Source organism: Sardina pilchardus, chromosome 4 (assembly GCF_963854185.1).
Source record: "Sardina pilchardus chromosome 4, fSarPil1.1, whole genome shotgun sequence".
NCBI lineage: Eukaryota > Metazoa > Chordata > Actinopteri > Clupeiformes > Clupeidae > Sardina > Sardina pilchardus.
In genome coordinates, this window is record NC_084997.1 from 7,962,499 (window position 1) to 7,988,068 (window position 25,570).

The 25,570-nt window shown below is 47.3% G+C and overlaps 2 protein-coding genes across 3 annotated transcripts in view; one reads left to right on the top strand and one right to left on the bottom strand.

Moving 5' to 3' along the window:
* Positions 1 to 293: 293 nt before the first annotated feature.
* Positions 294 to 21,555, bottom strand: cers6 (ceramide synthase 6). The gene is made up of 11 exons (XM_062533980.1): positions 21,273 to 21,555; positions 18,406 to 18,511; positions 17,530 to 17,660; positions 11,530 to 11,587; positions 9,290 to 9,340; positions 8,918 to 9,010; positions 6,655 to 6,783; positions 6,229 to 6,335; positions 3,393 to 3,549; positions 2,686 to 2,709; positions 294 to 2,338 (listed from the first exon to the last, which is right to left on the bottom strand). Exons 1-11 carry the CDS (start codon positions 21,440 to 21,442, stop codon positions 2,177 to 2,179), a joined length of 1,188 nt encoding a protein of 395 aa, XP_062389964.1. The 5' UTR covers positions 21,443 to 21,555; the 3' UTR covers positions 294 to 2,176.
* A 1,470-nt stretch (positions 21,556 to 23,025) lies between these two features.
* stk39 (serine threonine kinase 39) overlaps positions 23,026 to 25,570 on the top strand; it is a 28,859-nt gene continuing 26,314 nt past the window's right edge. The window contains exons 1-3 of one of the 2 annotated variants that reach the window (XM_062533977.1): positions 23,026 to 23,185; positions 24,750 to 24,862; positions 25,312 to 25,420. In XM_062533977.1, coding sequence (XP_062389961.1) covers positions 23,080 to 23,185; positions 24,750 to 24,862; positions 25,312 to 25,420 — 328 coding nt within the window. In that variant the 5' untranslated portion in view covers positions 23,026 to 23,079. The remainder of the gene's footprint in view (positions 23,186 to 24,749; positions 24,863 to 25,311; positions 25,421 to 25,570) is intronic. The other variant, XM_062533978.1, reaches the window with a different exon arrangement.

The window sequence follows — 25,570 nt, forward strand, 5'->3', positions numbered from 1 at the left end:
CCGCCCTCTGCCAGGTCTCCTTGTCTGCCTGTCATTTCCCTGATAGGCTGGAGAGTGGGCCAATAAAGCCCGGGAACAGCTCAAGCAGAATAATGGTGTGTCATTTCAATGAGTGGAAAATAGCCCATTAACTGGTGCAGTGCAGAGTGACAGTGTATTCACACACAGCTCTAAACATTCAGTAGGGGATGTCAGAGCTAAATTCTGGTCTTTTTTTCCATGGCTAGGACTAAAGCGCAATTACTGAGATAAAAGAAGACACAAAGCACACAAAAGATTCATTGTGCTGGGATTTGTCATGTTTATTCAAAATTCATGGCAACACTTTTTCATTGTCTCTAACATTTTTATATTTCCACTGTTTTTCATAAAGGCAGACAAATTCTGCCCTCTAAAATACTGTGAACATTTTTGACATCATTGTAAACCACGTGAGTCGCCTCTGCACTGGCAAAAGTGCATAAAGTGTGTGTGTGTGTGTGTGTGTGTGTGTGTGTCTGTGTGTAGGGCATTCAATAGCAGCTTCCCACTGGACAAACTGCTGGGGGGACCTCAGATATGCAGCAATACTGAATCTATCTGTGGAAGAACCTTTCTGTTTCAAATCACAAGCACTAACTGAAGCTTTCACAACAAACCTGTCCTGGCAAACATAAAAAAACAGGCAACAGACATGACTGTTTCCTCATTAAATTCATCCTAAAAGCAAACCGCAAGTGAGGCACACCATCATTATATTCTTATCTGACATCACACCCGGGCCTGTAGAAGTTGTAGTTTGCCAAATATATGCATACACCCCATGATCAACTTAAGAGAGATTTTAATTCAACAGCTAGAATTGTAATACGTGATTAAATGAGTACCCTCATGCAAACAGACTCTGAATCACAATAACTGTTCTGGCAGGAGTCATCACTTCCGTCCTCTCTGGCTTCTCCTCACATGTAGCATTAACCAAGCAGAAGTATGACCAGATAGAAGAGCTGTGCAAATCATTTTTTAAATGAGATACACCACCCTATGGAAGTGCTCAATGCACTGACTTGTATAAGAACAGTCTGCATCTCCAGCATACAATTACAATTCAGCTCATGAGAGCTCGATGAATCTAAACCTCATGGCGGGGCTAGCATGGCTTAAATACTTATCCCACTAGGACGATCTAGTACCTGCATTGGATTTTAACAAACTAAATAATGCAATTCAGTAGGCTATAGCAGAACCACAGGGCTCCAATGTAGACTTGCTCAGCAAAAGTTGTTAGGGGACACACTATGAAGTGACTTGCATTCGATTACAACTGGATAGTAGACAAATAACATAATATTGTTGTAATAACTTCACACACACACACACACACACACATATCACTGTTACTGATTTTCTCATTTACAGCATACTGGTGGAGCGTGTGTGTTTGTATATCGTCCTGTGGTGGTCTGTCAAGTGTCAACACATCATCATGTCTATGGCGAGTAAGAGGAACAGTGCGGCTGATCTAGCAAAAGGGCGCTCGGGCATTCCAGGCCAATCCAGTTTCTACGGTGTGCAGCCAGGGACAAGACTCCTACTGAACGAGTTCACACTTTGATGGACAGGTGAACAGCACAGTGGATGCTGTGGATATCACGACTGCGCCACTTTTGAAACACTGACAGCAAAATGACTTAAAAGCCCCAAAAAAAAAAAAACAGTATATACACATATATAAAAATAAATAAATACAAAGACACTGATGCAAGATCAACTTCTTCCCATAATTCCACACTACACAGCAGCATGCTTCGTATGATAAAAGTGGAATGCTTTCATTCGCTGGCTAGTGAAAAAGTGGGCGGTACCAACAATAGTGCAATGATTTTTTTTTTTTTTTAAATCCCACTGTTATAATCAGGTGCACAAGAACGCAGGGAGAACCAAGCCCCTTCAACGCGAAATAATCAAAAGAGAGAATAAAGAAGAGCAGATAAAGGAGAAGAGAGCAAAACAAATGAAATCATAGCAAAAAAAGAAAGAAAGAAAAAAAACAAACAAACTGCATTCACATATCTTTATGAAGAGCTTCCAGTACCAGACAGGCAATGTTGTTCATGTATTCACACGCAAAGGTCATCAGGAGCACTGCAGGGCCCCGAGGTGCCCCAGCGCCCAGGAGTGTCTGACTGCGGGCGGGTCAGTGGTCGTCGTGGCAGGGCGTGCCCGACAGGTACCCGTTGGTACCGTGGGCTCCGTTGGTGCCGTTCGAGGAGCTGCTGTGGTGCTTGTGGGGCGGAGGTGGCGCCGCGTCGTCCTCGTCCGAGCTGGACTCGATGTCGCTGCGGTCATCCTTTGACACCTAACGGGCAGAGAGGCCACGTCATGTCATCAGAGTGCTCTTGTCCGGTGCATGCTAATTATGCGCATGACTCAAAATACTGTGCTCCAGGAAGGATTAGGTGTGGAGCACTTCACTAGGCTTAGCTTATGTAAGTCACATTTACTTGTTATCATGAAATGTGTATCATAAAATTACATCTAAATGAAGAATTTGTCTGCACCAAAGCTGTAATTCTGGGCAATGCTGGACAAGTATAGATTACCGTCATAAAAGGCACCATGCACCAAAATGGCTATTTTTCCAACAAGACCCAATAACCCCTCTATCTACCACTTAGAAGTTTATTTGCATTCTGGTTCACTTACATGTAAAGGATTCCATTTCCCAGCCTTAGAGATGAACAGGTCAGCACATGGGACAGAGAGAGGCAATGTCAACACAAGAGCTATTTACTCTGGAATGGATGTCAGAAATGGATGCCTGCATGTGCCTCCTTCTATCAACCCTGCAGGCTCTGGAGTACATGAGGCTTTCAGATGCGTGATGTGCATAAATATATACATCAGATTCAGCATAGAGCACAGCAGGATGAGAAGAGTGAGAAAGCAGAAAAATGAGTGGCTTATCCCCCAAAAGCTTAGTTGACTAAGGAAGACAAACTACAAAAAAAACTCTCAGTACGCTCACTATTTTTCAGAGAAATTCAACCCCAGGCACAAACACAGGCTTACAATGGCATTTGTATTGGTTTAAAATGTCAAATGTCTATGACCCTATAATCCATGCTTAATCCACATTTCACCATTGTGCCCAGACTCAAATGTTGACACACATGAGACCACAGGCACCCCAACTCCGGGCTAGAATCCCAGCTCCTCTGATGTCTGTGCGCGGCCTTGGGTAAACTACTACCAAATGTGTTCCACATGTGGCCAAGATGAGAGAACTCGGAGAGATAGTTGTAATGGCATACCATTTAGGAGGAGGAGGAGGAGGAGGAGCAGGAGGAGGAGGAGAAGGAGGAGAAGGAGGTGGAGGAGGAGGAGGAGGAGGGTCAGGGCCTTGTCCTTACCTTGCCCCTGGAGATGGCCCGGCAGGCGATCCTCACTATGAGGTAGGACCAGAAGGTGTGCAGCGCCTGCAGCAGCAGCAGCAGCAGGTTGAAGAGCCACCAGGACGGGAACGGCCCCACCATCTCCCAGCTCTCAAACAGCGTGCTGTTCAGGACCCTGCACACGGAGCCACGCAGAGAGACGCACTCAGTCATGGGGTGAGGGATGAGACAAAGAATGGGGTATACGTGTGTGTGTGTGTGTGTATGAGTGTGTGTGAGTGAATGTGAGTGAATGTGAGTGAATGTGAGTGAATATGAGTGAATGTGTGTGTGTGTGTGTGTATGAGTGAATGTGAGTGAATGTGAGTGAATATGAGTGAATGTGTGTGTGTGTGTGTGTGTGTGTGTGTGTGTGTGTGTGTGTGTGTGTGTGTGTGTGTGTGTATGTCTGCATACAAGATTTTTCATTAAATCCTGCACGAGTGATGGACTGAAGGAGCTACACTGAGAGAGTGATTTAACAAGCCAAGTGCGCGCTGCCATTGTCAGCTTTAGTGAAGAGCTCATCTCAACTCCCCCTCAAGAACTCTGACAGCATTTGTATGACCTCCATGAATCTTCTGCCGCATGCATTATTGAGAAGGCTGAGCCCGTTCAAGGTGCGGGGGAAGATGCCCGAGACCCAGGCGGCTCAGCCTCCGAGGCCATGCCGGCCCTGGACGTGGTGAGTCTGGCATAAAAGCGATACGCGGAGAGAGTCGTGCCGGGCATGGCGCATCTGATTATCCGCCCTGCCTCGCCATGATGCCACGCTACCAGTCTGTGCCCCCCAGTGAAAACAGCCTTAGTTGGCCTTTCCTCCTGATAGAGGACACCAGTGATGAGGTTTAGCATGCAAACGGTGTTCTCCGCCGCTACCGGTCAAGAACCTCTCCTGATTTGCAGAGGTCTAAGGATATTGTGATTAAAATCCGAGTCTCGCTCCATGACCGTAATCGCACCTGAGACACTCGCGCCGGCGTGTCATTCCGGGGCGAGACGGGAGGAGGAAGGGAATGCTAATCTGAGGAAACGAGGGGAGAGGAGCGCAGCCGAGGAGACGCTGGGATGGCAGGCTAAGTGCTCAGACCCAGACACAGACAGGCAAACACACTCTCTCTCTCTCTCTCACACACACACACACACACACACACACACACACACACACACAGCACCAGCGGAGCAGTCTGGACCGCTGGAAGACGAGCGAGATCTAGGTCAGAACATTAGCGGCATCTCGGCCCCCAAGCTACAACTCATCTGCCCCAGACGGAGGCCTCTCTTCAGGCATGTGGGGTCCAAACCACATGCCCCCTCCACAGCACTCTTCTGAGGGGTGTACCTGAGGTTTATGAAGTGTTGTACACGTACACGTACACAGAGTGACATCTCACTTTTGTGCTTTGAGTGAGACATACACCTTGACAGGCCAGTCCTCAGGTGTTCCTCTGGACTTGGTGATGATTTAGTAGGAGGCTGGAAGAGGGCTAAACATGAACTATCGAGGACATGAGGAGCTCAGAGAGGAGGCAAACTCTCTTGCAAAATCAGATACAGAAACCATGGCAACAGGGATACTGCAATGACACATCCGCTGGCGAGCAAGAGAAAATAAAGAAGTATCAGACAGCCGTGAGACACCTCAGGTTGAGAAGGGGGGTGTGTGTGAAATGCCGGAGTGTTCAGCTACAGAAGGCGGCCTTCCTCTAACTACAAGGTCTCTCAAGGCCGGGTAAACATCTTCACTCTCATCACTTGACTGGCACCGTACACGGCATTGTCATCTGGGTCCAATTACCATTTTAATGGGTACAGATGAGCCATGTTATTGAACAACCAGAATCTCTCTACAGCGGCAAGACTGTCTTAAGTGCAGGCATACATTGGAAAGATGGAGACACAGTACAAAAGCCTTGCGAGCACTCAGTGCTGACCAATCAGGAGGCAAGAAAGAGATCTGTCACTATTGCAGGCATGTCTTTTCATCGTCTCACTACGAGGGAAGTCATCACACAGACATTACACGAAGACACAGCCATTAAAACCGCTTCCATCTTTTCTCGTCGGTTTGTGCTGCTCTCGTATCTATGGCAACTGGCCCCCTTTTGAGAAGCGGGTGGCGGTCAGAAAGTGGATGTGATTGAGGAGCCGGCGCCAATTACAGCGAGTATCGGTTTCGTTGTGTTTGGGACTGGCGCGGGAGCCGGGGGCCGTGCAGGAGTGGATGAGCGGCGCGGCGCGCTACGCTCACGTCCTGTGGCTCTCAGCACAGAGACGCCCCGCCGAGCCTGTCTGTGCTGTTAAGCGTCTGTCACGGCCCGGCCACAGCACTTGGCCCTGACAGACAGCTCCACTTCCTGCACACTGCACCACAGAGAGGACAGGAGGGGAGAGAGAGGGAGGGAGGGAGGGGGGGGACAGACAGAGAGAGAGAGAGAGAGAGACAGAGAGAGAGAGACAGAGAGAGCACAGGGAACTGAAGAACAATGGAAGAAAATGAACAATGAGCCACAGCAGACAGAAATAGTGCAGAGAAAAAGCCACTGGAGATGAAAAACGAGAAATGTGACAGAGGAACAAGACTGTGGGTCTGTGTGTGAAGTGAGAGAGTAAAGGAATGAGTGTGAATGAGTGAGAGGGGAAGAGAATGCGTGAGAAAGTAAGAGAATGAGTGTGCGTGAGTGAGAGATTAAGGGAATGAGTGTGAGTGAGTGTGAGTGAGTGAGCGTGAGTAGCCTACTTGAGTGAGAGTGTGAGAGTAAGCTCGGGACAGAAGACAAAGCGAGGAGCCAGAGAGAGAGAGAGTTGTGCTTACCAGACAGGGAATATGCCGAGCCTGGAACTCATGAAGACCAACGAAAACATGACAAACAGCAGGTTGCAGAGCTTCTGACATTTGGCATAATTGGCCATTTTAGCTGCCTGCAAAAGATAAACACACCCTTTCACATTTGCCGTGTAACTGCAATTCCAACTGGCAATCACAGCCACATGAAACATTACCAAATGAAATAGCACAATGCATCTGAGGAATCTAATGCATGCTGAACATTTGCTATCTCACCTGAACCCAATATGATACGGAAATGCCAATGGCAAAATCTTTTGGAGTTGGCTAAGGTGAGATTCGTTTTACTTTCACAAGTTTGCCCAACTCAGTTTGACAAATGTCTGAGGTGAAGGAGGCGTGTGAGGATGTGCATGTGTGTGTGTGTGTGTGTGTGTGTGTGTGTGTGCCCACCTCCAGGAGCACGTCTGCGGCATCGTGGAGACACATGACCAGCGTGCCGACCCGCACCATGTTGTTGACGTAGGAGAAGGTGAGGAGCGCGATGGTGGCCAGGTGGTGCATGAACATGAGCAGGAAGTCCTGCGGAGGAAGCAGAGCAGTGAGCATGTGCACACACACACACACCACACATGGGACACACTGCTCACTCTCACACTACCTGACATGGACACATCGCTCAACACCAGACACAACTTCACACACGGAATAGAACACTTAGAACTGTACAGACACTGGTAAAACAAGCATAACATACCTAACACACATAATGTGAAAGATTAATGGCTTGATGTACGATTACTACTTTATTAAGTGGGATCACAATCCTGCATAAGAGAGTAAAGCAATAATTATTCAGTACCCCAGGAACAAGCAAACACATGTGCACGTACTGTATTAACAGTAGCCACTACTCTGTCATGCTACATAAACAGTGCAGATGTCTACACAGCAAAGCCCCGCTAGTCTGGCCACTGTGCTACTGCTGCTGGGGATGAACACAGGTGACACCAGAGTGGATGCTCTCCTGTTGCATCATGGGACTGTGGAGGCCCAGCGCAGAGCAGGCAGTACAAGGCTAGCCCGGAAGCAGGAAGATGATAATGTGGAAGAGGAGGAGGAGGAGGAAGAGGAGGAGAAGGAGGAGGATGAGGAGGAAGACTGGCAATGTGTGAGCTCTGGAATGGAAGCGAGGCAAGAGAGAGAGCGGAGGGGGGAACATACTGGAGCTTTGGCAGGGGGGTGTGGAAGACCTTCCTCAATGCGTGGTGTTTTTGTGCATGACAGAACTGAAAGGAGAGAAGAAAACAAACAAACAAACAAACAAACAAACAAACAGACACAAAATCATGCCAACAGTCATCAAAGACCAATGAGAGCGCACAAGGGCCATCAGATCAAAGTCAAGCGATAACAGCAACCACGTGGCAACCATGTGGTTCGCATGGCCAAGGCTGCTCTAGAGAGAAGAGAAAGAAGAAGAAAGTGAGAGAGAGATAGAGATCCAAATTGAAGAGAGAACAAGAGAGAGAGAGAGAGAGAGAGAGAGAGAGAGAGAGAGAGAGAGAGAGAGAGAGAGAGAGAGAGAGAGAGAGAGAGAGAGAGAGAGAGAGAGAGAGAGAGAGAGAGAGAGAGAGAGAGAGAGAGAGGTGGAGAGGTGATGACAAAACAGATGCAGATGCTGATGAGGGTGCATGCACGCTGTAGGCCTCCGAGCCTCCGAGGGGCAGACTGGAGTCAGGTCAGCCTAGACGCGGCGGCGTGCGTCTCACCACGGAGAGCACGAGATGCAGTCATGCGCACAAGAGCAGGCTGAAGATTCGGCATTCCCTCTCCGTCTACACTGGGTCTTACGGCTCTTGCAGTGTGGTGCTTGATCAGTCAAGACTTGCATCTGTGTGTAACCTTTATGTGGTGAGTGATGCGCATCAAAAGCAAGCACACAGAAAGCTGCATTATAGAAGGAAATCAGATGATGTCTAGCTAGACAGCGAGTAACCTTTCCCATACTAGACAATTCTCTTGAGGAAAGCACACACACACTGTGTATATTTGGTTTGCGACACTTTCAAAGCATAACTGAGAACTGGGGATAAATGAGAGTTATTTATGAAAAAAAAACCCTCCTGGCCAGGTCAAGGCTGCTAAGCGGCCATCTATGAATTAGCTGGCTTGAAAAAAAAATCCAATTCACTGCAAGATGAGAGTGGACATCAAATTATGGATATTACACTGCATCAGCGCAATCGCAGCCAAACGCACCATTAACCCAATGTGCAAACCAACCCAGCTACAGAGTCCAGGACCTCTTACTTCAGTCTTAAACAACACGCCAGCTTCATCTCCAACAGGCCATTTGCTTGTCCAAATCGCATGGATGGTAAGTGCAGGACAGACTCTAACACGAGCAGAAGTGGAGCGTTGTGGGCGGATGATAAACATCAGTCATTTCATCACATAAAACAACCCCGACACACATACACCAACCTGCCTACATCAAGATGTGTTGAAACCACCACTGCTACCATCAACATAGAACTCAACCTCTTGCAGAGAAAAACAAGATATCGATCGTTTGCTTTCGTTAGCTCAATTTGTGTCGACGGGGCCACCACGGCCACCACCATCACTAAACCTAGGATCGAACCCACGCAAGTCTGGAGCATGTCTAAAAGGAAACCATGGTGCGTGTTGCGTTGCCTTGTTGTTTGCCTACCTTTCTCCTGATGTCTGTAAACTGTGAGAAGAGCAGGGACAGGTAGAAGGAGAGCTGCAGCGTGTAGTAGTAGTGCAGGTCTACCGTGAGAGCCTGGAACACAAGAGGACAACAGTGAGCGAGAGAACAAATAACACCCACTTCCCTATCACACACCGCCAGATATGCCGGGGGACGGCCGGAGCAAATAAGCCGTGTCTGGCTCAATACAAAACAAAAACAACCACATCTCCGGCGCTGAACTGGCTCGTCTACCGCCAGCAAGTGTAAACATTTATAATACATGGTTACTGAGGCTCCGAATGATCACTACTCCGTTTTCATTCAGTCTGAAGTGAAAGAGAGCAGAAAAGGGGCTGCTGCTGTGCTCACCTGATACGGGTAGTTGTACCAGCACTCTCTAGTGTTCCACAGCCATGGGGCCTGGGGAGACAGAGAACAGGAGCAGGGCATTACTGAACAGCTGGAGACGGCAGGGGCTCACAACGACTTCCACTAACAGCAATTAGTCACTGGGGGGGATTTGGAGGTGCTCGCCGATTCAGAAGAGCCTGGGGAACAGTGAGTAATTCGACGTCTGTGAAGGTGTGTAGGATTGCACTGTACCTATGCTATATTACAACAAGAACTACAAAAATACCACACCTCCTACACACAACAGAAAAGAACACCACCAAAAATAACTGAGACTAGAGACAAAATGTCAGAAGACAAAAAAAAAACACTGATGTGAAAGAACATGTCTATTTTTACTGCTGTCAATTCAGATCTATGAACAACTGTGCAAATGCAATGAAAAACTGTCCATTGTGAATGAGGGCTGATTACTTGATATTATAAGAAGTTGGAGCACTGCTGTAAAAAGTACTGTGTGTGTGTGTGTCTGTGCTTTGACTCCACAGAGACAACACACCCTGAAAAGACTAAATGGAGCACTGTAATGTGTGTGTGTGTGTGTGTGTGTGTGTGTGTGTGTGTGTGTGTGTGTGTGTGTGTGTGTGTGTGTGTGTGGTCTGTTTAACCATCACTGAGATTGAAAACTACATAAAAATCACCTAATGAGCTGCCAGCTCATCTAGCTCCGGGGCTCAGAACACAGCCGTGGCTGCTCTGTGTGAGTCTCCTTGAACTACCTGCTATAGCTCCTCATGGCCCACATCAGAGACACACATAGAGAGAACAGAGGCCAGGCAGCTCTTCTCCAGCCACACAACAGTCACATACTGCATGCCACTCAGGACACATCACTGATGTTCACTTGAGAACACTTACAGGGAGGCTACACGAGGTACACGCACGTAACTGAAGCGGTCAGTTTGCCAAAGCATATGCGGCAACAATTAGCTTCCACTATAATCAGTGCAACTAGCTACACCAGAGGTGATACTGGAGCCTACATCCCAGGAAATTAGACCAGTTCTTATGAAACTAATTTTACGCTCCGCGAACATAGTGCTTCAACTGCACACCCAGAGCAGTCTGGCTGATACCCTGAGAATGTAAACTGGTGGCAACACCATGTTGAGTATATTAAATAGAAGACACTATCCCTGAGTGGGCATGAGTATCCTTGCATTGAACAGACCCTAACAAACAGACCAGCACGCATCAGAGCGGGAGCTCCTACATGGAGGCAGTCGCTAGAGTTGCTCTAGACAGGACTGCCACTGTGCTTCTGCACTCCTCTATGCAGAGCAGGGCAGGACCGGGCCGGTGTGAGGCATGGCAGGGAGCCTCGTACCACCGCTGTGCAGACTCTCCACACACACACACACACACACACACACACACACACACACACACACACACACACACACACACACACACACACACACACACACACACACACACACACACACACACACACACACACACACACACACACACACACACACACACACACACACACACACACACACACACACACACACACACACACCTCCCCCTCCTCCAGGCCTGCTACTATTAATGAGTCCCACGAGAGAGCTGCCACTGACAGCTACCCGCTCAACTCATTCGCAAAAGTGCTTCGTCATGCAAGATGCTTCCAATGAAGGAGCCGGGCCCCCTCGACGTCTCCCATGATTACGGCTCTCTGGCCCCGATCAATCTCGCCGCCGAAAAATATCACCTCACCATTACCATATTTCACACGCCACGGCGGCCACTATACACGTCAGCAGGAGCAGCGCCACTTCTACCAGCCCCACTGGAGTATACACACACACAGGACTGTGCACAAAGGGCTTTGGCTGACATTTCTCAGTGCAAGCCTAGTTCAATAAATGGACACAGCTCTGGCAAGACAGCTGGGGTGACATTACGCTGTTATGACACTACACTGTTATGACAACACAGACATACAACAGACGATGCGCAAAAGCATTAGATAAATATCACAGACTCTGGTTCACCATATCTTAGTTAGAAATTCGCCATGCGCACTATGGTATGTCAACACAAAGACTTTGAAGCTGAACCAAAACATATGCTCAAAAATATGGAAGGCGTATTATGTACACACTGAAGGACATAAATATATGCATGGTTCTATGCTTCAAAACAGCCTGTAATACACTCATCACGTACAGTATTGGGCTTTTTAGACTTACCTTTTTAAGAAAGCGGACTCCATAGGTGAATATGTAGAGGTAAAATGTGAATCTCCACCTGAGGACAGACAGAGATAGCTGTCAGATCAATCATTTCTGGTTCCCAAAGTGCACACTCCCTCTCACCGTATAAAACCATAATTTTGGAAATAGCACAGTCAGAAAGCATCTCCTGGCGGCTGCACGGTGGCAATCAGCAGCACATTTTGTTTGTCTAAAGTCTCCTAAATAAACAAACAAAAAATATATACATGATAGATTCCAATATATACAAACTCATAATGGCGTATTCAGTGGAAGGATTGGGCTGATTTGAAGCATCCACTGATGGTATGAAATAAAAGACTACTTTATAGATCAGTGGCGCCATCCAAATGAAATGGCCATGATGTCACTGGTGGTGTCTCCACGACTGTGTGATTTCAGTCGGTGATTGAGTGTTAGGATGTCACAGTGTACGCATCAGTCATGGAACTCCCACTCCGCTGGTCTGTGCTACAGTGCAGCACTTCTGCTCTGCGCTCTCTCTCTCTGTCTCTCTCTCTCTCTCGCTCTCTCTCTCGCTCTCTCTCTCGCTCTCTCTTTCGGTCTCGGCTGTGAAACCTGAGAAATGGCCACGACACACACACACACGGGCCCTCAGTGCACTTCAATCCTCTGAGTCACACGGTTCAGCAGTGTGTTTGCAGAGGAGCAGCGGACCAACAGCCTCAGATCTTCCATCCACACACAGGCGTCTTCTCTTAACCTACCGGGCACTTTGACAAACACCAGGACGAGGACATTACTCATTCAGCCAAAGTCTAGTTGCCAATGTTCCCTTTTGAAAAGGCCACTGAATGAAAGGGTACAAAGCTGACGTATTGTGTTACAGTGCACCATAAAGGGATGTTTTCAGAAAATAGAAAAGCGTTAGCGAAAACATGGCTTTTTATCTGGGAACAATTTGTGGTCAGAGCTGCTTCAGTTCTTTTGTCTCATGATTTAATATGCTGATTAGTTGACCACCTGTGTGTGTGTGTGTGTGTGTGTGTGTGTGTGTGTGTGTGTGTGTGTGTGAAGTGGCCAGTGCTGCGACGGTAGCTTGAGGTGCCCTCTGTCTTGCTGGCCGGCTGAGTGAGTCACAAAGGGTCCAGATGCCACCGCATCAGTGCCTGGCACACAGCAGGGGCTCTGCCAACTCCTGCCCTGGGAATTACATAACTCCCCAGAGACCCGCGCACATCACACACACACACACACACACACACACACACACACCAACCTCACGGCCCCCTCACCCACACAAGCTCATACCCTATCCACAACACACATACACTACATACAACAAACACACACACATACAGTACACACACGCTGCCCGGTCTCCTACTCACACACTGGACGAACAACATGTTCCCTCTACTCATGGCAGTACCCTGTATGTAGCCCGCTGTACAGAGGGTGACTCCCAGCTGGCATGAGCGGAGATGAGAACCAGTGCCCCCAGCTCAGCGGTGCCAGCCAGACCCCTGCTCCTGCCCCGACACATTACACAGCCCAGCCCTAACACACCGCAGACGCCCTGCTGTCGCCTTCACACACACACACACACACACACACACACACACACACACACACACACACACACACCTTCCAGCACCCACCCCCTGGACGCTTCACACCAGACTCAGAGTGCCATTGGAAAGGGTCCCCCCCATAACCAGTTCCCAGCCTCGTGTTGACACACCATGAATAACGCAAAGAGGAAGAGACTTCAGTCAGCGCTTGGTTGACGTGCAGATGAGGTGAAGGGGAAAGCAGTGCCTGATCAAACAGGACGGCTCCATTTACTCTGTGGTAAATCACTGTGGCGGCGAGATCACACACATTCACACACAGATTCAGACTCTCTCTCTCCTCTCTCTCTCTCTCTCTCTCTCTCTCTCTCTCTCTCTCTCTCTCTCTCTCTCTCTCTCTCTCTCTCTCTCTCTCTCTCTCTCTCTCTCTCTCTCTCTCTCTCTCTCTCTCTCTCTCTCTCTCTCTCTCTCTCTCTCTCTCTCTCTCTCTCTCTCTCTCTCTCTCTCTCTCTCTCTCTCTCTCTCTCTCTCTCTCTCTCGTGTCTGATCATCTACAGTAGAAGTGAGTGTTTCAGATGTGCTGTGCTGTGGTGGCAGAGAGAGAGAGAGAGAGAGAGAAAGAAAGAGAGAGAGAGAGAGAGAGAGACACACACACACACACACACACACACACACACACACACAAAAACATGGCCGAACCTTCACCTCTAGCTTTCACTGCAGCTCACAACCCACACTATTATGTAAAAAAACAGACTTCTTTGTCCCCCGCCAAAGGCTTATTCTCGACGGCCCTCCCAGTGATCCCGTGTCTCAGATAGGTCCACAACAGCTTTGGAGGGGACTCACATTTGTCATGTCGGGCTAAATCGATTCTGACCTTTCATAAAACAGACCGGCCGATGGGAGCAGGGCGAGTCTGGCCAGTCTGCTGCCCAGGTGCTGTACGGATAATGCCACCGTCTTGTCTGTGCCACAGCAAGGCAACGAGCGCTGCCAACATCCTCACCCGCCGCTAGATTGGGTTAGTTGCTGAGCAACTGGTGAGCTAAGGGGGGCTGCCTGGGAGAGTTGTGAGTGTTTGGTGGCCTGTCACAACGGAACTATTAATACAATCACCATAACTCCCGACGCCCATTACACCGACTGCAAAATTTGTTTGCGCACAGACATGGCTTGTGCTGAACGGCCAATCCCCCAGGCCCTTAAACTGCTTTCCGCTTCAGACGACCTCAGCGATTTATGAAAGGGCTGCCGGAGTCGGTCAGACACAGGGGTGTGGGAAAACTGAGGTTGAGGACTCGAGGGCGATCAAAGGAGCCGGAGAGAGGCTAGGGGGAATGAATCGGCGATAGAGCTTTAATTAGAGTCCAATAACGAACATGAAGCGGGCGAAAAAGGGGAGAGAGACGCCCATGAATAAATCACCAGCTGCTGCTCCTTCACTGAGGTGAATCACTGCAGCAGAGTTAGATCAGGAGATGGACGAGTGAGAGAGAGCGAGAGAGAGAGAGAGTGTGTGAGAGAGAGGGTGAGATAGAGAGAGAGAGAGGGTGAGAGAGAGAGAGAGAGTGAGTGAGAGGGTGTGTGAGAGAGGTTGAGAGAGAGAGAGGGTGAGAGAGAGAGAGGGAGAGAGAGAGAGAGAAGTCAGCCAATACTGCGAGCAACACCAGCCGTGCACGCTGTGGAATGCAAACGTTATATGGTGTTTCTATGGTGACTCAAAATATTACTTATGTTAGGTGGGTGGTCAGAGAAATCCATTCTTCCCCTGCGTGTTCTGTGTATTCAGTTAGCCAGTGCAGCAGCAGCACAGTGGAGACCAACAGAGAGGAGGTTTCTTGGTGGAAGACACTGAACTGCCTTTCTCCAGTTTTTTTGTTTGTCACATCAATATCAGCTGTGCATGCACCATTCTATCATGTGCAGTGAAGCTGAACATGCAGTGGCGTCATTCATATTCTTCGGGCCCCTTACTTCAAACTTGTTAAGTCAACTTTTTGCCCTGGAAAAAATCACTTTAATACCATAGCATTCTGATAGGACTTTTTGGGTGTACAAGGAGTTTGAAGACTTCCCAGATTTCCACCAAGCAAGAAAAAAATTGTGCCCTTGACACTTCAAAGCACAAGTGGATTTATATTCAGCATTCTTCAGGGAGCTTTTTCTGCCTAAAAATAAGACAGCAAAGAGCGGAGGAACAGGGGTAAGATCACCGCAGACTCGCAGACAAACCCTGCCTGACACGGGGGAATAGAGCTGGCAGACATCCCTGATAAAATAGGTTGGGAAATAAGTGGCTCTGGCCGCCATCTCACAGCCCCCACCGCTCCACAGCCAACAAGGGTCTGGCTTCACTACCCCCTCTGTTAGCGTCGTGAAATGAGCCAACCACGCGAGTCCTTCGCACTTTCCCCCGCAAAAAATAAATAAATAAATACATTACAAAATAATAATACAAAGAGGAAGAAACTCTCGGGTCGCCGGCGTCATCCTCATCCCATCCGACACGTGCAGCTGTGGGGCAGAACGCATTCATTACCGGGGATTACCGACGAGGGCCGCGCGGCGGGGCTTATTCGGGGAGATTGGCGCGAGCCGGCGGGACCTGGGGACCAAGCGGTGTCACAGTCGTCCCATTGTTCCGCCGTTATCTGTCAAACGGCACACGGAGCCCGGCGACATCTGATTCGCCGCGACACAAGGGGGCTATTTTGGGGAGGTTTTGGGCCGCAGCCTTTCTCCCAGAGTGACACTGGCGGCGGAATTCGGGCGACGGGTTTGGAGCCTGGCTGGCACTCTGGGCAAGTTAATGAGAAGTTTATAAAAGTCCTAAATCTGTGCAGAGGCGCGTAGTGAGTGACATACTGCAGCGCTGTGCTGTTTATGGCCTGAGCATTGCTCTGGAGTTTTTCAGGCTGAATCTGACCTTTATGTGGTGCCACACAGCCAGAGGCCGCACACTGCAGAAATGACTTGTCCAGTGGCTAGAAAAACAAGCCTCCTTTGTATTTCTGACTTTGTGACTTCCAGACTACACAACTGTGCAACCAAAACAGCCCGAACGAAAATAAACGCCGGGCATGAAACCGCTGAACCAATAAATCAAGTCGAAAAACGGGAACGCCATCATCATTGTCTGAGAAGTGCATTCTTCCTGAAAAGCCTCACATCCTCTAGGACTGCGCGCCATCATCCACAGCACCAGTTGGTACAGTGACTAATCCCCAGACTAACTCGGTCAGTCTCCCCACTGGGGATGGACGCTGGAGGCCTCCCAGGCAGCCTCCGCAAACCACCGCCGCCCACTCGCGCTCCCAGGAATGTTGACGGCTAAGCTGCAGAGACAGGGCTTTTTTTTTTCTTTCTTTCTTATTTTCCCATTCGTGTTTAAGCTTACACGTGTATGCAAGTTAACAGTTACTGTGTAAAACACACACACACACACACACCAGACTTGCAGGATGCCAAATGACTTGGTGGTACATATGCACTGACTGAACCTTGGTCAGTTTTGCTGCTATTTTCCGATGCAAATTTGAATCGGAACTACTGCCACTGTGCACGATAAAGCGTCTTTGAAAGTGACCTTTTAAAAAAACACACATGCAGATTTGAGTTACCGAAAAAAGTGCCTATATTTCCCAATCTCTGAACCATTTCACTATTTTACTGTTTCAGTAAGACCAAACAGTCCGAGTGCCGCCTGTGCTGGGGGAACTGGCTCTGTGAATGCTCCAGTGCCTGCCTCTGTGACGTGCAGTCTGGGAGGATGAGAGATGGACACGGGGGCACACCACTGCTCTCAGTCCCCAGCACAGGGGATGGTACACTGGGCCCGTTTGGTTTTAGAGCTGGGTGTCATTAGTGGGCTGATGACTTTACTCTTCAATACTTCAGACTAATCTGATTGTTTAGCCATGAGCCAAGCTTACTTTTCCGGTAAGATAATACCGCAATTCATTAATCTTCTGCCTTGCAAGACCCTGAGAGAAAAAAATGACAGATTGTTTTTTTTCCCTCTTTGTAAATCTACACCTTTGTTTTACACCTTTGGGAAACTGTAAAAGCAATGCATTTTATTTCCCTGGTGAACATCCATATGTATTTAAGATATATGTAATTAAATAATGAAAGTCGATACTTGTCATTTGATACTTGCCAAAATACAAGACGCTGAACTGTATCGATTGTTTCCCTTCAGCCCTCCTTGATATGCAGAAATAAATGAGGCTTTCAAATCGACAAACCCGTTCTTAGGTCCAAGTGATATGCACACTCAATCAAACTTAGCAAGCGGGAACGGCATAGGCTCTTAACCAAATACGTTCCTTCAGCATCAGTCACCTCAGATTGCAACCGAATCTATCACATGGGCTGATGTGTTTTCATGATGAGGGGTGGGATGGGGTTTTGTGGAAATAAGAAGAGGCTCTCTCACATGCTCTCACAGAAGCGGGCCAGGGTGCTGGGCTTCTCCTGGTTGCGCCGCTGCCGGAACCAGTGCTGAATGGTCCGCACGTTCCAGTCCAGCTGCTTGGACAGCCCCTCTAGCCTCTTCTCATCTGGGTGCTGCAGGAGGGTGGGGTGGGGTGGGAGGAGAGAGGTAAAAGACAAAAGAAGACAAGACAAAAATACAATTCAAAACCGAATGACAGAAATTAGGTCAAAACTGACTGAATAAAATAGCCACATTAACCCTTATACCTGATGTCTCAGGGCACCATGTCAGTCTCAGTGGGGTCAATATTCATTTTGTCATCTTTAATGTGTTTACATGGCTCTAGTGTAAGTGAGCGCGTACAACGACACCGTAACATGACGCCCAGTTCAGAACAGAAGCCCCTCACACGGACACCCAGGTGAGAGCAACAGGGCCCGAGCAGCCTCCTCTCCAGGGGCGCTGTGCCGCTCGCTCGGCCTCCTTCAGCCGAGGAGGTGAGCGGCTCCCACCTCCTCCTGTCCGCTCCTGCTGGGTGCTGTCGTCGCCGCCGCCGCGCTCAACATTTGTCAAGGAAACTTGGTTCTGAGTGGGGGCCAAAAATAGCCGCGGCTGTGCGTCAGCAGACGAAGGCACAGATAAAAGGGAGGAGATCCAGCCGTCCCTGTTTTTCTTGGGTCCCACTGTTCACTGTTCAGTCATTCACACAGTCCTCATTAACGCTCTGTGTGTGTGTGTGTGTGTGTGTGTGTGTGTGTGTGTGTGAGAGGGGGGGGGGGGACTGGTCTTGCATGAATGTTGAATTCATCTCTGATGAATTGAAGACCTTGCTTTTGAAACTGACATTCTTCACATCTCTGTGGCTAGACACCTCACCTTGGTGATGGCAGTGAAGACCTTCTCCAGGATGGCATTGGGCTGGGCCTTCTGTGGTCCGTTGGCTTGGATTTTCATACCCAGGGCACATGGTCTCGCAATGAACCTGCAGTGAGAAATGCATTCTTTATCAGGTTAGGGTAGATAGATTGATCAGTAGGCCCACACAGAAAACCTTATGAATGTTGTCCTTTCACAGTGGCTAATGAGAGTGTCATTTCCAGGAAAGGAAAAGTGCCACTCATTCTTGAGAACTAACAGTTTTTTGTTATCTCTCTCGCCATCCTGTCAGTATCTCTTCACTGAGGGGGGAGAACTTAACCGCATTATCTAGATCAAGACACAATACAGATGACATGTTGTTCTACATCTTTATTAGACCGAGGGCTCGAAGACAGACACGATAAACATCTCTGGGTCTGAGGCCAAATGAATGGCTCAACCTTGTCTTACCCTAGCAGAGATGACACAAGCTGGAGTCTTTTATCTCTGGATGATAAAATACACTGGGCTTGACATTCACAGTACAACTTAAACACAACACAACCAAAAAAAAGTTGCCTGAAAAGCTGTCATCTCTGGCCATTGCTCTACAACATATGCTGGTTCTCTGACTCTGCACACTGGGTCACTGAATACTGCGCAAACAAACAGGACAGTTTCATTATCACATCGCTTCTGAGAAGAATCATATCCTCCATCTGGCTGTGGGCTTAATACAAACATGTTAATGAAGCCTGTTTGGTCAGCCAACAAAAAAAAAACCCCTCATGTATCATACTGATACTCATGTGGTAAGCATTCTATCAAGAGCGTCACTGGCAACAAAGCCTGAAATAAATCTCTCTGTATCTGACCTGTATTCTTGCCTTCGTCTCTCTCGACTCTAACTTCTGAACCACAGCAGGAGACGGCAACGGGAGACTAACTGCTGCTGCGGCAGAGCGCCGGCTCAGAACATGTGTACTGTGGGAGGAACCGGCGGAAAGGACAAGAACGCACGCCTCTGCAGGGCCGGTGCTCCGCGCACTGAACAAGCCGCTCGAGTGCTCTCACGCCGCCACAGACACACTGCTACGGTGGGGGAGCGATAGCAGTGGAATTCACAAACTGCCCTACAAATCAGGTGGGGATGCCATCTGTGTGCTACATCCTGCAGCCTTAGGTGACTTTACGAGAGAGAGAGAGGGAGAGAGAGAGAGAGAGAGAGCGAGAGAGTGAGAGTGAGAGAGAGGAGAGAGGGAGAGAGAGAGAGTAGAGAGAGGAGAAATAGTTTTATCAGCCCAGACAAAAAGACAGGTGAACTAGGGATCTGTTTCATCCCTCACTAGGTTTAATATGCTGTCCCACTGCAGTTCAACTTTAAAGCACATTCTTATATGGTTGAATATAAAGTGCTCAAGAAACCCTTCTTGCTGCTTTTTTTTTTTTTTTTTACATTTTTTTATCATGATCCTACCCATGAAGTTCCCTATTAGATCCGAATTCAGAATCTAACTATGTCCAAATATCCACACGTCCTCTCTATCTTGGTGCATATTGGCCTAAATTGTATGATGAGTATTTTAACATGTCATGCTTCGACCACTCATTTCAACCAACCATTCTCAGGACCACTCTAGTGCTGCCCTGAATAGGCCTATTAATTACCCTGATCTACTGTACCAGTGTGCATGATTGTCCTTCCACACCCAGAGGCAATGAGGAGAAACTACAGTTAGATCAATAGAAGACTAACTCAATTCAGCTTAGGCCGTTAACATGAAGTGGTTCTGGATGAAGGTTGCAGCAGAAAATATTCTTATTACCCTACAACCCTCCCCCAATCCCCCTCAAGGCCTGGGGCATTACACAAGCCCTCCATTCCAGCTAGGCCTCCTCTAAGATGCAGCGTGCTGACTTCCAGGGTTCTTGCTCCTGCACAGTGGTGCCAGTAATTGAAAGATCTGTGCTCAGAACACAAAGTCTGTGTTTGGTCATGCTGTAGATGCAAATCATCAGAACAAGTTAGAGATATTGCTAAGTTTTCACAGAGTAAAAGCTGTCTCAGGGGATCAAACCAGACCGCTCCTGTGCAGTTACTGTTCAAGAACTAATATGACATGAGCATGTGGCTGCTTTGATGACCTGTACAAAGTAATGCATTTTCATGACAAGAGCATTGGCTCCTGATGTTTTGATGTTCTATTCCTGCCTACTGCAATAGCACGATGAAGAATCCAGCGTTTTGCACAAGGTCAGTTCTCAGAGTAGCCCGCTTTAACAAGAGTTACAGTAGCCTAGGCATTTTGTTCACTGTTTAGAGGGTTAAAAATGTGTAAATGTTGTGGCTTGCATATCTCAAAGTCTAAATAGTTTCAGACTGATCTGTAGCCTAAATGCTAGACCAACAAAGAGGAGTAGCCAACACTTTGTCCTGATATCCACAGTTCTTCATTGGTTGTTCTGAAAACGTGTATATTACAATGCAAGGAACAATTACTGAAACAGATAATGCAAGATAAGACAAGACAAACTGGAGTTTTCCGCCTCTTGGTGACGGATGCAACATCCAAGAGGCTACAGGCCAACTGTAACTTATGAATTATATCCATCACATTCATAACGTTAATAAAAGACTGTATACAAGGTAAGCACTGCAAAACAATTGTTTGAATTTCAAGCTGATGAATTGTCGATGAAGAAAATGGCTCCTAATAAAATTTCTTTCTGACAGTCTTCCCATAACGCGAGGTGAGCGGCTCGTCCAGGAAATCCTCAACGTTAATCGATTGCAGCGAAGATGAACGAGATGTTGAATGAGATACACTTCTAGACTTGAAATTTGAATTACTTCATCACAGGGACGACAGGTTTCATACACATACCTTTCAAATACCAGCCGGATCATGAAGATGCAGAATGCTAAAGGGCATGCCAGATACAGGTCCTCAGCTTGCGGGAAGGTTAACTCGTCTGTGTTTTTTAAGTCAGCCCAGGTTACATTATGGGGGAGCCAGAATCTCTCGTTCCAAAACCACACCAAAATACCAGCCATGGTGCTCGACAGCCTGCCAGTCGGCCTGTTTTAATAAGTTACACAAGGTGCTATTGACAGCCGATGCTGGGCTGTAGCCTATGTTGCTCCGACGGCAGATCTTTGCAGCTTTCAGTGTGATGATGGAATCAGTTTATGCACCGCCCGTTTATTTGGTCGCTCTCGCGTTTTCCAATGTAAGGAAGTGAACTTCGCTTTTCAGCGTATGATTGGTCCGCGTATGTGTCATTCATCTAACAGCCATTTAAAGGCCTACACATTGATACTGTAGTTGCAAATTAGTAATTGTAACACTTTTGGCAGCCACAGTGATGCTGATGAGCAGGTCGACACGTTAGGCCTACTCTTGTTGCCTGTTTGATGAAAATGACCCGTAGTCCGATGTTGGATCGCGTTCTCGTTATCTTTGTAATCCTCACACGAGTAGGCCTATAGGCTAGTGAATATGTCAACCTATTATGTGAAAAGAAGGCTTTGATGTTGTTTGCAGAAGTCAACTTTCCTCAAGTGCAACCTATTTTTTTTTTTTTTTTTTCATATTTTGATTTTTTTTCTATCTAAATGTTCTTCAAAGCAGGTCTTACAAGACCTTGACACCAGCTAAACATATTGCGTTGATTTGGCTAGCCTCAGCCGTGGTTGACGTTTCACACTTTCACTTTTTCGCACACAAATGTGCTCATATAGGCATATGCTCATGGTTACAGTCAAGTCACTCATCTCATAGGCTACACCTCATCACAGACACTAACAAAATAATTCAGTGGAACATTTTAATTTGGTGGAAAGATTTAATTGCAGCAAACTTTATGACAACTGATCTTGTTCCGTTCTTTTTGAAAATCTCCACATAACATAGGCTATTTCCAATAGTTTCCAGTAGAGAATACAATCTCTGAATACGATGGCCTACTGGCGCCATCTACCGGCCAACATTGACCAACGCTATGCGCTCCCTGAATACAGGCATAGACCAGAGTAAACTGCATGACATGACTTGTGATGTCACGTTGTCTCAGAATACCACAGGCCACATAAAAAATTTTTTCCCGAGATGGCATAGTCCGATGAAAGGCCAAATCATGTTTTAAAGTTTGGATACAGTATTTGTGTAGCCAAAATTAACACACTGACTGTACAACATAAAAATACGTAGCCTATAGGCTACCGAAACAATATGCGCCGAAATACTGGAATTAAGTGTGTATTTAAGTGGCCTAAACTACACTTGAGAAGATTAAACGCTCTAAACCTAAACCGCCTTTCTGCAAATAACTGGATTAGCAAATTAATCTAAGACTCCCTATTAATGAACGCAACAATCACTGTCAGTTTATCTCTAATTATTTTGACCAAATTATTCTATTTCTAATATCTATATTCTGTAGACTACATTTGGCATAAAATAGCCTATGCATAACGTAGCCTAAGCAACGTATCTACCTTAATCCTTGAAAATATTTCTGTTAGTCGTGTCAAAATGCCACTTAGGCTACTTAGCGGATGGGTGCATTGCTAGCGGTAGGCTATTATCAGAAGCAGACACACTTTTTTTGTCAGGAGGTGAGGGCCGCTTTCTACAGCGCTGAGAACTGTCAACCAGCTAAGCTAAGTAGCCCAGCTGCACAGACAGCATCATGGCGGAGCAAGGCGATCCTCCGGCTCTTGGCCACCATCCGCAACCAGTGCCGACAACGAGCTGGCCAATTATCAAGGAGTCTTACCAGCTGCAGGAGGTTATAGGTTAGTTGCGGCTTTAATGGCTACATTGTTTATGAATTAGCCTTCTCTGTTGGCTTAAGATCTTGTCAATTGTGAATGACGATGAGGGCCTACCGGCTTTTTCATGTGCAACAGCCGATGTTGTCGTACAAAGCTAGTGCTTTGCAATGCGGATGTGAGACACCGCAATATTTCGCATGCATGTGCTGAGTAAATGTTCCTTTACGACATGTACTGTGACTATAAATGTTCATTTTAGCGCGCAACCGCATAACGGCGACTGTCATATTGTTCCAAGGCGCACTGCGTGTGATTATTTTTAACTGAAAGATGCTTTGACATGACATTCATCCACAGCCAATTGGTCTATCATTGTCATGGAATGTAATTGATAGTCTGAAAAAATATTTTCGGGCCAGACTAGAGAGCTGGGGTGTTGCGTCCCCGCTTTTGGCACCGTTGTTAATAGAATAGTGACATTTCCCTCTGAAGTTTAAGCTTAGATATCGCTCTCGCCGTTCAGCTGCCACCTGCCGTATAGTCCATGCTGCTTCGGTGATACTACAAGGGAAAATGGACTATGTCCTTATAAAAGACGCTAAAATGGTATTGTATGTGAGCGAATAAAAGGATGTGCTAATATTCATAGCTCTATTGCTAGAGTCATGATTTCCTTGCTGAAATCGCGAAACCAGCGATATCTGCCGCTCACTACTCACGCCTGTCAATTTTCTTAACTGCTATTGGTACCTTCTTTATATTGATCATATTATGTACGCCCTCTGTTGGTTCTACTGCAGTTCGCATGCTGCTCTAATAATTTAATGTATCATAAATGTGGATTTAATATCAATCAGTGTATCCTTTGCGTGTTTTAAGTCTGTGAAGCAATTAGGTCTACCGCTTGCCCATGTCCCTGAAGGCTGGCCTATAAAACAGTTGTAACTTTTTCTCACAACAAGTAGAGGAGTTGGGTGCGAAGAAGACCCACAAGTCTTTGGCATTTGACTGCTGATAAGCAGTTCGGCACTATAGTGGCCCTTTACAGTGCAGCACTCAACCACCGCAGCGCTCATAATCAGCACTAGTGTGTGGTCAGGTCTCTCCTCATCCTTATCTCCTACAAGCACTTGGCATTGTATATGGTACATGTCACATACGTTAGTGTTCTTATCAGCGCACTTGTGCGTCTATTTTGTTGTTTGTAACACTGTAATGACATGTGTTCAGTGTTATTGCTTCCCATGGATTGGTCTTGAAGGCAATTATTATATTCTGCTAAGCAGATGAATGATGGTGTGCAAATGGGTCATTCAGATCAAACTGATAGGACTGTCTGTGCAACTTCGTTTTAGAGAAACAATGTCGGTAGGCCTGCTAAACACAAAATCAATTTGATTATTTACGACTGATGTTTTTGGTGTTCTTGTAAACAGTATCCTTATTCACCATCATTATTATGCAATTATTCTGAAAATCCATATACTTGACCTTTAAACCAGATCTGACAGCGTGAGTGTGTGGGTTTTGAAAAGTCCACGCAGGCATTTTTCGATTCTTTTTTTCCCCCCCTCCCGTCTTTCAGGAAGTGGGGCCACGGCCGTAGTGCAGGCCGCCCTCTGCATCCCACGGCAGGAGCGTGTCGCCATCAAGAGGATCAACCTCGAGAAATGCCAGACCAGCATGGATGAGTTGTTGGTGAGTGAGTTATAAATATGGGCTATTTTTCTCCCTCCTGTCGTGTTTTTGGCCAGACAGATACCACCCAGCCCTCCACCCACACCCACACCACACCACCCCACCTCCACGCCAGCCTTACGCCCTCCCAGGATTAAGCTGTTTCTCATTGATCCACTTTGTAGGGGTCTAGCATGAGGGTCGGAGAGGGATCTGGATGATTAATGTGGGGACAGTTGTGCACATGAGTGCACCCTGGGAGGGGAAATGTGTGATTAAACAGGCAGCAGGGCTGATCCAGAATGGCTTGCTCTAGTCACACTGCCCCAGGCTAGACCCCATGCTCTTCAGGAGGTGTTAAACAATACCTAGCATGTGTTTTGCTTTTTGGTTTGTTTTGTTTGTTTGTTCAAGGTTACATTATTGAGATGCCATTTCCCCTCTGCCTCCCTTTTCTTGCTTTATCACAGAAAGAAATTCAAGCAATGAGCCAGTGTAGCCATCCAAATATCGTGTCCTACTACACTTCGTTTGTTGTGAAGGATGAGCTTTGGTTAGTCATGAAGCTTCTCAGTGGAGGTAAGTTTGAATGTTGCCAGTTGAGTCGATATTCACAAAGCAGCATACAGGTCTGTGATCATGTTGGCTCTCTGATTTGAGAGTAGAGTTTTTGGCTGCAAATCCCTGCATTTGGTACGTTGACGGTCATTTGATGAGCCTGTGTCCATC

What these genes read in the sequence shown, in the direction of transcription:
- cers6 (XM_062533980.1), bottom strand. Translation starts at nt 21,442, where the DNA reads ATGGCTGGTATTTTGGTGTGGTTTTGGAACGAGAGATTCTGGCTCCCC. An exon ending in ATCCGGCTGGTATTTGAAAG is followed by an intron (nt 18,512 to 21,272) that starts GTATGTGTATGA and finishes TTCTCACTGCAG; the next exon opens with GTTCATTGCGAGACCATGTG. An exon ending in CCGCAGACGTGCTCCTGGAG is followed by an intron (nt 6,336 to 6,654) that starts GTGGGCACACAC and finishes TATCTTTTGCAG; the next exon opens with GCAGCTAAAATGGCCAATTA.